The 14,951-nt window shown below is 54.6% G+C and overlaps 1 protein-coding gene across 1 annotated transcript in view; it reads left to right on the top strand.

Annotated features, from left to right (window-relative positions):
- The first annotated feature begins 224 nt into the window (after window positions 1-224).
- LOC143828414 (maestro heat-like repeat family member 5) overlaps window positions 225-14,951 on the top strand; it is a 30,391-nt gene continuing 15,664 nt past the window's right edge. Inside the window, exons 1-11 of the mRNA XM_077318838.1 lie at window positions 225-271; window positions 1,667-2,073; window positions 2,304-2,395; window positions 4,007-4,156; window positions 5,659-5,772; window positions 6,233-6,312; window positions 7,461-7,596; window positions 9,440-9,535; window positions 10,602-10,706; window positions 11,203-11,338; window positions 13,536-13,654. Coding sequence (XP_077174953.1) covers window positions 1,668-2,073; window positions 2,304-2,395; window positions 4,007-4,156; window positions 5,659-5,772; window positions 6,233-6,312; window positions 7,461-7,596; window positions 9,440-9,535; window positions 10,602-10,706; window positions 11,203-11,338; window positions 13,536-13,654 — 1,434 coding nt within the window. The 5' untranslated portion in view covers window positions 225-271; window position 1,667. The remainder of the gene's footprint in view (window positions 272-1,666; window positions 2,074-2,303; window positions 2,396-4,006; window positions 4,157-5,658; window positions 5,773-6,232; window positions 6,313-7,460; window positions 7,597-9,439; window positions 9,536-10,601; window positions 10,707-11,202; window positions 11,339-13,535; window positions 13,655-14,951) is intronic.

Genomic DNA, 14,951 nt, shown 5'->3' on the forward strand with positions numbered 1-14,951 from the left:
GGGATCCTCCCGTTCAGTTTCAGTTCTCTGTAGGATCAGGAGGGGTCCCAATAAAGAGCTGAAGGGAACTCTCAGGGCCTGGTCTTTGAACCCACAGATTTCACAGCGGGGCTTGCAAGGGGGGAGGGGGAGGTGCCCCTGAGCCACAGCCCCTCCCCTCCCTCCTGACATCACCTCCACCTGATGATGCCACAAATAATGGTGTGATCTCATGAGTTTTCCCACAGCCCGTGGCAAGGGGAGGGCATTAGCTTTCGAGCTGAAATAAAAGGTGAGTGTTTTAACTCAGTAGTCCCCAAACTTTTTATCCTCGGGGACCGGTCAATGCTTGACAATTTTACTGAGGCCCGGGGAGGGGGTAGTCTTTTGCCACTTACAGGAAGGACTGATGAAAACACAGCCTGTGCTCCCAGGCCCTTTCCCTTCCCCCCAGATCCACAGAGTCTTTCTTAATAGGTTCCATGCTCTGCTGGGCAGTATTACTTGTTCCTCCATGGATAAGAAGGAAGGGGTAATGATCAGTGGGCTTGAGGAGCCTGTCCAGCCGTTCCGTCCCATCCTTAAAGCTTGCACCAGGGAGGCAGCAGGCCTCTCGAGACAACAAGTCAGGTCTACAGACTTCGGCCTCTACACCTCTTGGCAAGGAATCTTTATTTCCTGTTCTGCAGATTTCTTTCTCCTGTTCCTGGTTGATTTGATCTTACATTCCTTTAGGTCCAGCATAAAAATCTGAAGGGCAATATTCTTCTTCTTGGTGTTCTTGTTAAGAGCCAGCTTGGTGGTGTGGTTCAAAGCCGTGGCTTCTAATCTGGAGAGCCAGGCGTGACTCCCTGCTCCTCTGCATGCAGCTAGCTGGATGAGCTAGTCACAGTCCTGATTAGTCAGTTCTCACAAAGCACTTCTCTCAGAGCTCTCTCAGCATCACCTCACCCACAGGGGAAGAGAAGGCAACTATGAGCTGCTTTGAGACTCCATTGGGGAGAGAAACGTGGGGAATAAAAAGCAACTCTTCTTCTCCTTCTATTATTATTATTATTATTATTATTATTATTATTATTATTATTATTATTATTATTATTATTTTAAATCCACAGACAATTATTCTCGCCCCTTCTGTAGAATTTCCACATTAAGGACAAGAATCCCTGTCCCCTGCCCCCTCCCCCACCCCCACCCCCTCTCTTTACCTGCTGGCGTGTCGTATTGGGCTGGCCCCACCCCCGCCAGTCTCCTGAGGCTTCCCCCACTCTCCACAGGGTGGGAGCAGCCTCAGAGGACTGGCAGCGGCAGCCACGATCCCAGAGCAATGAGTGCACCTCAGTGTTCAGGCGCCACTGCCGCGGTCCTTCTACTGCCGAGGTCCCCGGGGGCAGGACTATGGACGTCATGTCCCTAGACTTCCCTTTCCATTAGATGTTCCACATCGCTCATAATAATCCCTTTTATGTGCTGCCCCTTCCTACAGCTCAGGGGAACTCACAGTATGCCAGGCATAAACTGATGTAAGATTGAATCAGCCTCTAGGGGGAGCAAACATGCCGAACGGAGGCAAAATCCTAAAGCAGCAGGCCAATCAAGAGAGGGAAACGAGGATGGAGTAAACTCCCGTGTCTCCTTGACTGTGTTTGGTTAGTTTGGAAAAAGTCCCTAAATGTCTCCATTGCAGGATGAGTTCCGTGTCTAGAAAGGACAAACTGCTCAAAAGGAGGAGCCTTGAGAACGATGCAAACACCTCGGGTGAGAAAACCGACCATCGGCAAGGCCGAAGCCTCCCTCACCAAGCCAGATCTCAAGAGCCAGCTGGCCGGAGGAATGCCGAGCACCTCCCGCCTCTGACCAAGCCGGCAGCGTCCTCCGAGGACCAGAAGCCGACACCGACGCCTCCTCTCATGCTGCCCCTCCTGCCGCAGCGCCGACTGCCCAAAACCACCGCTGGGACAAGCCAGGCAGATACGACCAAGGAGGCCACCCCATGGCCAAAGCTGCCTGTGACGGCCGTCAGGAACAGCACCACCGCCACCGCAGGGAGCAGGAGAGCCTCGCAAGCTCTGGGGATCTCTGCAGCGCTGCCAGGTACCGGCCGGGCCCAGGAGTCGCCAGCTGGTCTGGGGTGGTCTCAGGGCAGTGGCGTGCTTGGGCAGAGGCTGCCGAGAGCCAGCGTGGGGGTGCGGTCAAGGGCAGCGGCCTGTCATCTGGAGAAGCGGGTTTGATCCCCCGCTCCCCCTCCTCCTCCACAGGCAGCCAGCTGGGTGACCTCGGGCTAGTCGCCTCAAAGCGCTCTCTCGGCCTCCCTTCCCTCACAGGCCCCCTGAGAGAAATCCTGATGGTGCTCAGAGACGATGGGAATCAGATGCAAGCCAGGAGGTCTCTTACTCTGGAGAAGAAGACATTGGAGGTACAGTTGCAGAACCATTTCTTTCTCCGTTGATTTGTCTCGCTTGCCGGAGCTGACCCCCCACCGCTCGGCCTCCCTAAGTGCTGCCAAGTTCGAGCCTTAGGCATTACAGCCCCCAAATAGAGAACTGTGACACACGTCCAGCCAGAGCGAAGAGAAACGGGGAAAGGGAAGAGCGGCAAAGAAAAAGGTTCAGCGGGGAAGAGGGATCATGCGGCTGGCTGGAGTGGGGGAGCCAGCTTGGTGGAGCGCGTAAGACCAGCGGCTTCTAATCGGGTGAGCTGGGACTGAGCTGAGTGACCTGGGACTAGTTGCAGCTCTGATAGTGCTGTTCTCACCGATCAGTCTCTCCCAGAGCTCTCTCAGCCCCACCTCCCTCACAGGGGGCCTGTTTTGGGGAGAAGAGGGGAAAGAGATTGGAAGCTGCTCTGACACTCCTTTGCGGAGAGAAAAGCAGCATAGAAGGACCAACTCTTCTTCTTCATGGAGGGAAGAGCCCCAAAAAACAAAAGCCTTTCCCCAGCTGAATCTATTCTGAATTCAGCTGGAGCCCCAAAAGAACCCTAGGCTGAAGATATTTCTCAGTGGGCAGCATTGTATCAAAAAATATGGTCCCCGTCTCCTGTTTTTCTACATCTTTAAGCTTAATATGTGGATAAAAGAGTTGGTTCTTCTATGCCGCTTTTCTCTACCCGAAGGAGTCTCAAAGCGGCTTCCAGTCGCCTTCCCTTTCCTCTCCCCACAACAGACACCCTGTGAGGGAGGGGAGGCTGAGAGAGCCCTGAGATTCCTTAAGAAGAAGAAGAAGAGTTGGTTCTTCTATGCCGCTTTTCTCTACTCGAAGGATTCTCAAAGCGGCTAACAGTCGCCTTCCCTTTCCACTCCCCACAACAGACACCCTGTGAGGGAGGGGAGGCTGAGAGAGCCCTGAGATTACTTAAGAAGAAGAAGAAGAGTTGGTTCTTCTATGCCGCTTTTCTCTACCCGAAGGAGGCTCAAAGCGGCTTACAGTCACCTTCCCTTTCCTCTCCCCACAACAGACACCCTGTGAGGGAGGGGAGGCTGAGAGAGCCCTGAGATTACTTAAGAAGAAGAAGAAGAGTTGGTTCTTCTATGCCGCTTTTCTCTACCCGAAGGAGGCTCAAAGCGGCTTCCAGTCGCCTTCCCTTTCCTCTCCCCACAAGAGACACCCTGTGAGGGACATGAGGCTAAAAGAGCCCAAAGGAACACGAAGTCCACTGAGCCAATTAGTTGTGTCTCAACAGGGTCACCTGGCTAGGTCCGTCTGCTCAGATCTCAACAGCTAAGCCGGGCTGGCCTTGGTGAGTCCTTGGGTGGGCGACCTCCACGGACATTCAGGGCCGCTAGACATAGGCCAGCAATGGTCAGCCACCTCTCTCCCCCTCTTGCCTTGGCAGACCCTGGCCCTGGGTTGGCTGTGCTTTCCACCAGGCAGAAATCTGGCTCTTTTAAGGCCTTTCCTTGACATTTTCATCTTCTTGCCTTTCTCCTGAACACTCTCAGGAGCTGAGGGTGTCCAGAGGCTGATTCGAACTGTGCTGTGCTCGATATACGGCTGAATGGTTTCCCTTTCTTCCCCTTCACCTCCAGGATCTGCAGGGCCGTGTTCCCTTTCAGGATTGCATCGCATGGATCGAGTCCTACGGGCATGCGGCCGCTGGGGCCAATACAGAAGACCTGCTCCTGCTGATCGAGTTCCTCATCTCGGAGCTGCTTAGACAGTTCCGTGCGGGCTACAAGGTACTGGGAAACATCCGGAGAGCCCAGCTGGATCTGGCCAGGGGTCCCTCTATTCCAGAATCTTGTCATACCCAGAGGGCAGCCGGTTCTTCTGGAGGGCCAACCACAAGGCAGAGAGGCCAAGACCTTCCCCTCTTGTGACCTCCTCACTCTGTGCTCCAGAGATTGACTGCTTCTGACTGTGGAGGTTCCCCCAGTCACCAGGGTTACTGGCCACTGATATACTTCTCCTTCCCGAATCTCTTGAATCCCCTGGAGAAAATGGCTGCTTCAAAAGGCAGATTCAGTGACATTCTGGCCCCTCCCCTGCAACACCTGCCCTCCCCAGACTCCGCCCCCCAAATCTCCAGGAATTTCTCAACCTGGAGCTGGCAACCCTACCTTAACCCTTTCACATCATGCTGCGTTGCTAAGAATTCGGGTGCAAAAATAATGGGCCTTGTGGGTATATTATTTCCCCAAACACACACGCAAAGGTGGCCCCATAATTGTTTCTGACTCCATGGGAAAAAGAAACTGTGGAATGATATACCTGGAAGGGGGCCTAAAGACCACCCAGTCCACCCCCCTGCAGTATGCAGGATGACCTACAGGATCCCCGAGCGATAATCCGGTAATCTGCTTCCGTTTCCCTCCCAGGAGGGAGAGCCCACACGTCTGGAGAAGCGAATTCCCCATGAGCAGCCTGCGTTGCTCAGAAGCTCCTCCCAACATCCGGCTGATATTCCCGCCTCCATCCTAGGGAAGCTCCGCCCACATTGCCATGACGTCCCTCCATCCCTTCCGAGGTGACCCGGAAGAGTCCTGCAGCGATGGCAGGGCAACGCTCTGGTCTTTGGGCAAAGACTGTGTGGTCCATTTGACTTCTACCCTAAAGCTTTCGTCCGAAAGCCAGAGTGTCACCTCACCACCACTGACCTCATGGCGTCACTTCCGGGTCACAACGGGATGAGGTCTCTTTGGGTAGTGACATAGATGCACTGCTGCAATATTGACCGGACCCCAGTCTTTTCTGGGTAAGGTCCCCCTCCTAGTCAGATCATTGGTGTTGGCCAGTGGGGCCTGGTGGCGAGGGACCCCCCTTCCACTGGAGGGTCTGGCCATTCTAGCTGAGATTGGTCTCCGTATAAACTCTGGGTCGTTCCCCTGGTGAAGACTTTCCTGGTGGTCCTGGAAGGTTTTCCCAAATTGCTGGGGGTTCATTTTGTATATCTATTTTTTCAGTTGTTAAACTTTTATCAGGTGATACGACCAGAAATGGTCATGCCAACCCCCCCCCCACAAAAAAAATAAATAAATTTGGGAGTTTCTTGAAGCCTAAAGAATGTTTCAGGGGTTTCTCAATTGTAAAAAAGAGGGGAACGTCCCAGCCAGCTCCTGGGATTGCCTGCGTGAAGGACGCTGGGATTCCCGTCTCCCTCCAGCTGGGCGCCTCCCCCCAGCACCCACTCCTGGAAGGTGGTCTAACCTCTCTGCACCCTGCTTCTTTCTCCTCCGTCCAGAATCAACCACTTAAAACAGCATTCCTAAAATCTATCCACCTGATCAGCAGAGCCCTCCAGGGGAGCCGGAGGCAAGATTGCCCCCACAAATCTGAATTGCTCCAATGCATAATAGTAAGTCAAAGTGGAGGGGGAAAGCAGGGAGGGGGCTTCTGGGGGAGCGAGTCTCAAGCTTGGGACGTGCTTGGGGTGCGGCCTTGGGGTCCCGAGGCTGCCAGTGGAGGCTCCTGGGACCTCCGTTCCACTGGCCCGGACCCTCACAGACTTCTCTGCATCGTAGCGACTCAAGTGGAGTCCCCTGTGGAGTCCCCAAGTGGAGTCCCCTGCGGAAAGGGGCGGCCGTCGTCTGGCCAGGGCTGCCACCTCTGTGTGGAGAAATGGGAATGGGGCCTGCGGAGGGCAGGATCTGGGGAGTGGAGGGACTGGAGCGGAATCCCAGGCTTTGTCTGGCATCCTCTGAGGGAACCTTTCCAGAATTGTAGTCCATGGACATCTGGAGAGCCACAGTTGGGCCACCCCTGCCTAAAAGCATCACTTGGAAGTGACCCTCTGTCTGTGTGTTTTTCCACTGCAGGAAATGATCGAAGAAGAGCCCCAGGAGTCAGTGTGCTTCCCGATCCTCCACCTTGCTCTGACCACCATTGGCTCCCTTACGTATGTACCCAAGGTTTCCTCCTCCTTAGCTCTCCTGGCCAGGCTCCTGGTGCCTTGCAGCCGGAGAAATGCCAGGCATCCATTGTGAAGAGAAGGGGGGAGGAACAACCCAAAGGAGACTAAGGAAAGGATGTAGTTTGAGGGCAGAAGAGCTTCAAGCCAGACACTTCCTGTGATGGCAGCCCTTGTCCACCCAAGTGAGAAGTATCAGGTGCCCTCCGAGGCTGGCGGGCAGAAGCAAGACCCAAACCATGACCATTTCTGCATAGAGGGGGACAATTCGTGCCACCTCCTGCTTGTAAAAGTGCGATTGTAAACCGCACACTTGACCGCTTGCTGATGGGAGACCCCTCCCGCATTATTCTGCCATCTCATCATGGCTTTTCCCTTCCCGACAAGGTGGCGGAGAAGCCGGAAGTGTGTCCAACCTGCAGGTTTCTTCCTGCTCCTCAGGTTGTCAATCATTGTAAGCCACCAATCCCCTCTCAGTGGTGGTTTTGGGGATTCAAACATTCCCTTCTTCTTCTTCTTCTTCTTCAGAGTAGTTGCAAACAGTAGTTGCCTCTATGGCTGCCTCACATCAGCAGATCCTTCATGGATGCTCCTTGCTTGCTTCTGCAAAGCACGCTGACCTTCTCTTCCTCAAAAAGGAGGAAGTGGGTGGGGTAGCTCAGATTAAACAGAGCACATGGCTCAGAATTCCCTGCAACCTCACAGTGTTCATTAGATGTCACTAGTGAGCTGCTTACACTGCTGAACAACATCCCCACAGGGCTGACTTCCCCAAATTACTTGCTGATTGCCATTCCAACACAGTTCTCTTAGGGCTGTTTCCGCAGAGCAGTCCTGTCAGAGGACTCTCAGCCTCACCAACCTCCCAGGGTGTCTGTTGTGGGAGAGGAAGGGAACGGTCCCACTTCGGGACTCCTTGGGGTCGTGGATATTTAAAATCATCTCTACTTCTTCTTCTTCTTCTCTTTAACTGGGACCCCTCAGACTTGGCATCTGCTCTGCTGTTTGAGAATAAAACATTCAGAGCTGATCCTGTTGAATCGACTGTAGGGGGAAGGTGTGTGCATCCTTGGCGGGGTGGTGGGGTCCTAATGTTTCTCCACCCCCACCTCCACCACTGTCTGTTTTATTTGCAGTCTCCTGAAGCCTGTGCTGGACTGTGAGGTCAGATCCAACTTGGTGAGCAAGACCATCAAGAAGGTGTATTCTTTACCAGCTCTCAAAATGACCAAGCTGAAAGCAGGCAGCTCTACGTACCCAACGCAAACTCAGGTGCCTCCCCCTCCCTGTCCAGGGGTCAAAACTGAAAAACATGGTCTCTTGGCCAGGAACTAAGTTCAGATTCAGAGACAGGGCAGGTGGGATGGGACTCATCTCCTTGCAATTGGACACAAGGGATCGCCTGACCCATGCCTGTGGTTTCAGAGCACGCCCCCCCAGCGTGGTTTTTCCCCCTGGGAATTTGGTAGGTTGTGCAGACTTCTTAAAAAGTCGCTTCAGCAGCAACCTCCCCCTCAGCCCAAGATGCTGGTTGGCTTCTTCTTAGAGATGCCTAACCTCATTCCCTGCCTTTTTGTGCCTGGCTCCGCCCCCTGAGGCAGCCATGCTGTGGCTGAGCCCATACTCTTGGGTAAGGATTCCAGAGGGGCCCACGGGCTTAGGAAGGGCGAGGAGCCCTGCTTGATAGGGGGGCGCGTCGGCCTGCAGTCGAACATCTGGATCTGAGACTTGGTTGCTGGCAAAACGGCCTCAGGATTGCAGAAGAGAGAGTCACAGTCAAGTCTAGCGTTGCCAATTGATGGATTGGGAATTTTGTATAGGTTTGGAGGTAGAGCCTGGAGCGGGGGGGAGGGGGGGTGAGGTTTTGGAAGGGGATCCCCAGGACTTTCCCCCTCTGGAGTTGGCAACCATCAGCAGAGGGTCGCCACATTATCCTGGATTTTGTCCCTCAACTTTCTCCTGTCCTGCTGCATCTTCTTTCTACTCTTTTAGCTGCTGACTCGTCAAAACATGAGCAGAGCCCTCCTGGATCAGGCCAGTGGCCCATCCAGTCCAGCATCCTGGCTCACACAGCGGCCCACCAGCTCCTCCGGAGGGAGGGCCAGCGGCAAGGACCAGTCCTGCGCCTGAGTTTGCCTCCTGGCCCTGGAATTCAGAGGATTAGTGCCCCTGAATGGGGAGGATCCCTTTAGTCACAATAGCTCGCAGCCATTGACAGACTTCTCCTCCATGAATTGATCTCCTCCCCTTTGAAAGCTGCTTGTTCTTTTGGACATCATTGTTCCCCTCCTCGAATTTCACACCTCCCCCAAGCAAACATCCCAGCTGCTGTTTCTCGGTTCTCCCACCCTCTCCCTGCAATGGCTGGCCCCAAGGGGGACTGTTTTTGCAGCCTGGGGCCAATGGCCATTTGGCAGGAACTCATTCCCAGCCCGGTGGGACTGGTGGGAAAGGGCTCAGTCGAAGCTGCCAATCTGTCCCTGCACCCTTCTTCCCAATGCCAAGAACTCTCCCCTGACCAGGCCCCGAGGATCGGGGCCCCAGGGGGTGGCAAAGTGGACCCATCCCCTGCCCTCTCTCTGGAAAGAGGAACAGGGTCTTTCTCTCTGGTTTCTCAACGGTGTCTACGTAGCCATCTTCTTGGACCCCACACATTGTTGCCTGGTTATTCTCCTTTTATTGTCCCCTCCCCTCTCCTTTTCTCTCTCCCTTTAGGGCTAGCAGAGAGTATGCCAGCCTCCAGGTGGGGCCTGGGGATCCCCCAGAATTGCAGCTCATCTCCAGACGGCAGAGATCAGTGCCCCTGGAGGAAAGGGCGGCTTTGGAGGGGGAACTGGGTGGCCTTGGGCCCCACTGAGGTCCCTGTTCTCCCCACACTCCTCTTTCTGCAATGCCACCCGTTTGCTTTTTATAAACGCAGCCTCAGGAATGGCGGCCCTTTGGCACGTGAGAGCTGTGTCCCGGAGGCTCACCCTTGGGCCTGTCCTGCTTGCAAACGCGTCTGGATATTCCACTGGAATAGAAGCCCTGCTTTCAGCAGCCCTGGCCACGTCTGGCAGACTGATCTTCTCCGTGCCTTGGCTCATGCTAACGGCGTTGTCTTCTCTCCCTTTAGGACTTCTACGAGCAGACGATGAGCGCGTGCAATTCAGTGCTCACCAGCCTCCTGTCCGAGGTGCCCAACATGGATGGACTTCAAGAAATATTGATAGTGAGGGAACTAGTAACTCCTCTAAGGCCTAATAAAAGCATAGTATCATAGAGTGGGAAGGGGCCACCCAGGCCATATAGTCCAAGCCCCTGCTTAATCCAGGATCGAACCATAGAGTGGGAAGGGGCCGGACAAGCGTCTAGTCCAGCCCCCTGCTCAATGCAGGCCCAGCTTGAAGCATCTATTCCATGGCATAGAGCAGGCATGCATGGCCTTTAGGGAGCTGCTTAGGTGGCCGACTTGGGATTTCCCCGGGCAGAGCCCAAGGAGAGGAGCATCCATCAAGGCCACCGCCCAAAGTGGCTGTTTTCTTGGGGTGAGCTGTTCTCTGCTCCCTGGAGGTCAGGAGAGAAGCTCTAGATCAGCCGTTCTCTACTTTCTAACCCTGGACAAAGCCCTGAAACATCCTTGGGGCTTCGACCAACCCCAGGAGGGGTGCGATCGTGCAGAATACGGTTGGGAAGCAGAGCTGTGGACACGCCCACTCGGGGGCCCACCCCTCCCCGCCCCCTCCGGGCCCATCAATGGCCGTTTTGGGAGGGGGGAGCAGACTGGCATGACCCTCTGCGGTCATATCACTGGAGGAAATGTGTGTACAAGACCCATCCCCTCCCACCCCTGCAGAAAACCCTTCCAGGGCTGTTCCAGGAAACCCGGGCTGAGGAAGCCTTCTCTAGGGGGGAGGGCGCTCAGGGTCCCCCGCAGCAAGGCCTGCCCACAGCGAGGAACAAGCCAGCTCTCCAGTGGGGAGAGGACCAGCCCATCGAGAAAGGAAGGCCACTCCATGTGAGGGGAGAGCTGGGCAGGGCGGGGACCTCCGAGGGGTACGATGCCGTGGAGCCCACGCCAAACACCCGTTGTTTTTGCCAGGGGAATTCATCTCTGCTCTCTGGCGAGGAGCCATCCTTCCCCTTTAGACCCCCCGAATTCTCTCTGTGCGTCTTCAGGGTGCCACTGGGCTCAAACCTTGTCCTTTCCCAACGGGCCATTCTGGGAGTGGTCCTGGAACGGACACTTTGCTGGTTCTGGTTTTGCTCTCTGTCTCCAGTGTGCTCTTTCTTCACAGCACACCAACGGCTGGATGGAATCGGAGATGCCCCACGAGCGGGAAAGAGCCGTGAGGAGCACCAGCCATGTGCTGAAGTTTGCCGCCGAACACCTCGATTTTGACGTGAGCATCCTTGGGAGCGGAAGAGCCCGTCCCAAGGGGCACATCCCGTGACCGAAATGCCGGGCATCTTGTTGGATCCCCCGAAGCAGCTCCAGCAGGGCTCTCCTGATGTTCTTGTGGAGGCCACAGCCTCTGGGCTCTGTTGCGGGCCTGCCCCAGGAACTGGCGGCCCCGCGTGAGACAGGAGGCTGGACTAGAGGGACCCCCCCTGGTTGTGCGAGACCTCTGAACAAACAAGCAGCGTCTCATGGAACCTCCTGACCTGACAGCAACGCTGTTGAGTGTTTCAGGGGCTGCTGCAGCAGTGATGCCTCCCAGTGCAAATGCAGCCCGTCAGCTGCAGGGGAAGAAGTGGGGGTCCAGGGTGTTTCCCCTTCGAGGGGGAAGTGGGGGGGGCGAGTCTTCTCTCTGGGCCAGTGAGGCAGCCTGGGGCCCTGCAGAAGGAAAGCACGGCAGGCTTCCTGGGGGCCCCTTCCCACCTCCCTCTCCCTTTCAGGTCTCGCAGGAATTTTCCTTGCTTGGCCAGCTGGTGGCGGTGTTGGGCATGCGGACCATGGACAGCGTGAAGGAGATCGGCCTGCAGGCGGCCCAAGCGATGTACCACCTCCACCACCTGACCATGAGCCAAATGGGTGAGGGGCATGCTGGGAAATCTGAAAACCACCAGCTCAAAGCTCATCTTTATTTATTTGTTTACTGTTGAAATGCTGATGCCGTCCTCTCCTGGCAGACTCGGGGGCGGGGGGGATCGCAGCACTATTAAAATCCCATGAAGTCCTAAGGGGCCAGATGAAATGTAGTTTGAATTAACGTTTCCAGCAGCAGACAACTCATGGGCAACAAAACTACCCGACTCTTTTCTGTCTCCTGGTGAGACAAAACTGGCCTCATCCTGGCCAACAGATGCTTGTGGATTTTGTCCCTTATAGCAGGATCGGGCTGCACCCCCCCCAACAGAACCCTCCCTATGTGTGATGAAGCCCCCTCCCAATTCAGATATATACATATATGGCCTTTCAAGGCTTTTAATATATATTAAAAGATCTCCTTTTCCCAATTCCTCAGGGCAGCTAAGGAATTGTAATTGTAAAATCATTGCAGCGTAGTATCATAGAGTTTGATCAGCCCCAAGCATCCGGGATAAGGATCTGCCAGTCACTGCTTGAAGACAACCAGGGAGGGGGAGCTCCCCACCTCCTTAGGCAGCCCATCCCACTGCTGAACTAGACTCCTAGAATCCTAGAGTGGGAAGGGGCCATGCAGGCCATCTAGTCCCACCCCGCACTCAATGCAAGGCTGCCAGTGAGGGGAGCTCCCCACCTCCTTAGGCAGCCCATCCCACTGCTGAACTAGACTCCTAGAATCCTTGAGTGGGGAGGGGCCATGCAGGCCACCTAATCCCACCCCTTGCTCAGTGCAGGATCAGCCTTAAGCATCCAGGAGAAGGATCTGTCCAGCTGCTGCTTGAAGACTGCCAGTGAGGGGGAGCTCCCACCTCCTCAGGCAGCCCATCCCACTGCTGAAGTACTCAGACTGTACAGAAAGATTCCCTGATCTGTAGCCTGTACCTTTCTACCCATAGTTTAAATCTATGACTGTTGGTCCTATCCTCTGCCATCAACTGTTCCCTGCCCTCCTCCAAATGACAACCTTTGAGATACTTTAAGCGAGCCGTCCTGTCCCCTCTCCACCTCCTCTTCCCCAGACCTTTCCTCACTTGGCTTGGCCATCTCCTCTTCACCATCTCCATTTTGTCCATGTCCTTTCTGGAGTGGGGCCTCCAGAACTGGACATGGGATTCCAGGAGCAGTCTAAGCAATGTGGGATGTACGGTGGGACTCGGACATCTTGTGATTTTGATGGGATACCTCTTTTCATACAGCCCAAGGCTGCCTTTGCCTCCTTTACCGCCGCATCACCCTGTCTGCTCGCCTTTAGCTTCCCGTCCCCAAGTGCCCCAAGATCTCATTCACACACCCTGCTTCCCTGAAGTGTCTCTCCCACCCAGAGTGCTTGGCTCCCTTTTTGGGACCCAAAGGGAGAACTCTGCACTCCTCCGTTCTCCCTGGCCCTCTTTCCAGCGTGTTCCGATCTCACTGAATTCCATCTCTGCCTTCGGGGGTGTTCTTCACAACTGAAACCCAACCAAGTAAAGTCCCAAATCCCCAAATCCCTGCTATTTATATCCCATTAGCCCCCTCCCCGAGGAAATAAATTGGCCTTTCAGGGCTTCTTTTCTAAGGTAGCTGGATTCTTCGAAAGGGCATTGAAAGCGCATCATCTAGCGTAGTGGTCCCCAACCTGTGGTCCTTCGCCTAATTGCAGGTGGCCCCGGGGGACGCCTTCTCCCCGCCCCCGCCCTTCCCCCCCGGCCCTTTACAACACACTTCGGGTGTCCTTGTCTCCCATCACTCCCAGATGGGACTATCTCATTGCAGAGAAACAAGCTCAGGGTAACCATTGATTTGTCATTGTCATGAGTTAAGATTTCCATGAAAAGAAAATGTTCCTTATGTTCATTGTTGTGGCGTGTCTGTATCTTATTTTGAAGGGATGTTTAAACATTACCATAGCGATCAGAGAGCGTTAGGGCAGTGGTTGAGAGTAGAGGAGTAAACTACCCCCCCCCCACCGGGCCTCAGTAAAAGGCGTTGAGTGGTCCCCGGTGAGTGGTCCCCGGCGTTGAGTGGTCCCCGGTGATAAAAAGGTTGGGGACCACTGATCTAGCGTGTGCAGATGGGGCCCAGGCGGGCTGCCTGAAGTGGGGAACAGCCGGCGGATGGGGAAGAAACTAACGCTGACTTTTCCCTCCCGAAACATTCTGATTAGTTAAGGAGATGGACAAGAGACCCAAGAACAAGAAGGGGAATATTGTGAAATGGGAGCGAGAAGACCTTTTCATTTCCGGCCCTTCCGTCTTTCATAACGACGCCTCTAAAGTGGCCCAGGTACTTCCCGAGACCGCCGAAGGTCAGAGTCCTCTGTCCTCTCGGGCGAACCCTTGGTTTGATGACTGTGGGGTGGTAGGAGGGTCTTTTTAGCCACCTTGGGCTTTAATGTGGCTGGGCTTTTATGGGGTGTGATCATGTCATCCGCCTTGAGTCCCAGGAGGAAGGCAGACTATACATTTAATAATACTAACAGAATCATCCTAAAAATAATCTCCCTCCCAGGCCTTTTCTTCTCCCGCCATCTTTCCAGTTGACTCCCATGGGTGTCCCCCTAAAACCACACTCCAGAAGGCCACGTGGCAGGTTTCCCTTTGGGTTTGGAAACTTCCTGGGCTGCGTTTTTAGCAGGACACCCATGGGAAGCCATTCACACTGAGCATGTCTGGGAAAAGTCCATCTCTGGAAGAGAGTGCTAGAGGAACTTCCCCCAGACATGCGCAGTTTGAATGTCCAGGTGAATTCTTTGAAGGTGCAGTTTGTGTAGCCAGCTTTTGGCCCTCCACAGGATTTCCAGAGCCCAAAATTCACAGGTAGTTTCCCCGCCTCTGCTTCGCCACCCTGGAATTCTTCTTTGTGGCCTCCCATCCACGTGTTAGCCAAAGCGGACCCTCTTGAGTTTCCGAGGTCTCATGAGACCAGGCTAGCCGCGGCCGGGAATAACAAAAGAGAAGCCCTGGTTGGATCAGGCCAGGGGACGAGTCAGTCCAACACTCGGGGTCTCACAGGGGCCAGAGCCCAGGGGCCTTCGGGTGGTCCACCAGCAGGGCCAGAACTCCTGCCTACTATTACTATAGGAATTTTGGAGGTCATTCATTCCTAGGGACCTCCATGCTACAGCCCTGAAAAACCTTCAGATTTGGCTGTTCCGATCATTCCAGGAGCGTTGCCATGTTGTTCTGCTGTAGAAGAGGTCGATTCAAGTCCAGTAGTACCTTAGGAATGAACCAGATTTTCTGGGTCTATGGCGTGGCCAAACTGTGGCTCTCCAGATGTCCATGGACTGAAATTCCCTCGCAGGGGTTCATGGGGGTTGTAGTCCATGGACATCTGGAGAGCCAGTTTGGCCTTCCCTGGAGACTTCAAGAGTCACAGCTTATTGGATATGTGAGAGAGAGCCAGTTACTGGACTGGAATCTCAGATTCAGATCACATATTGAAGCTGCTATACTGGAGAGGCAACTATGTGAATCTGCCCCCCCCCTTTATCTGTGGGTGGCTCCTGCAAAAGGCCAGTGGGCCTCTGACAAAATCCTCCCTTGTCCAGGACGGCTGGACAAAAGTTGGTTCCCCCTCA

Source organism: Paroedura picta, chromosome 2 (genome assembly GCF_049243985.1).
Source record: "Paroedura picta isolate Pp20150507F chromosome 2, Ppicta_v3.0, whole genome shotgun sequence".
Lineage (NCBI taxonomy): Eukaryota > Metazoa > Chordata > Lepidosauria > Squamata > Gekkonidae > Paroedura > Paroedura picta.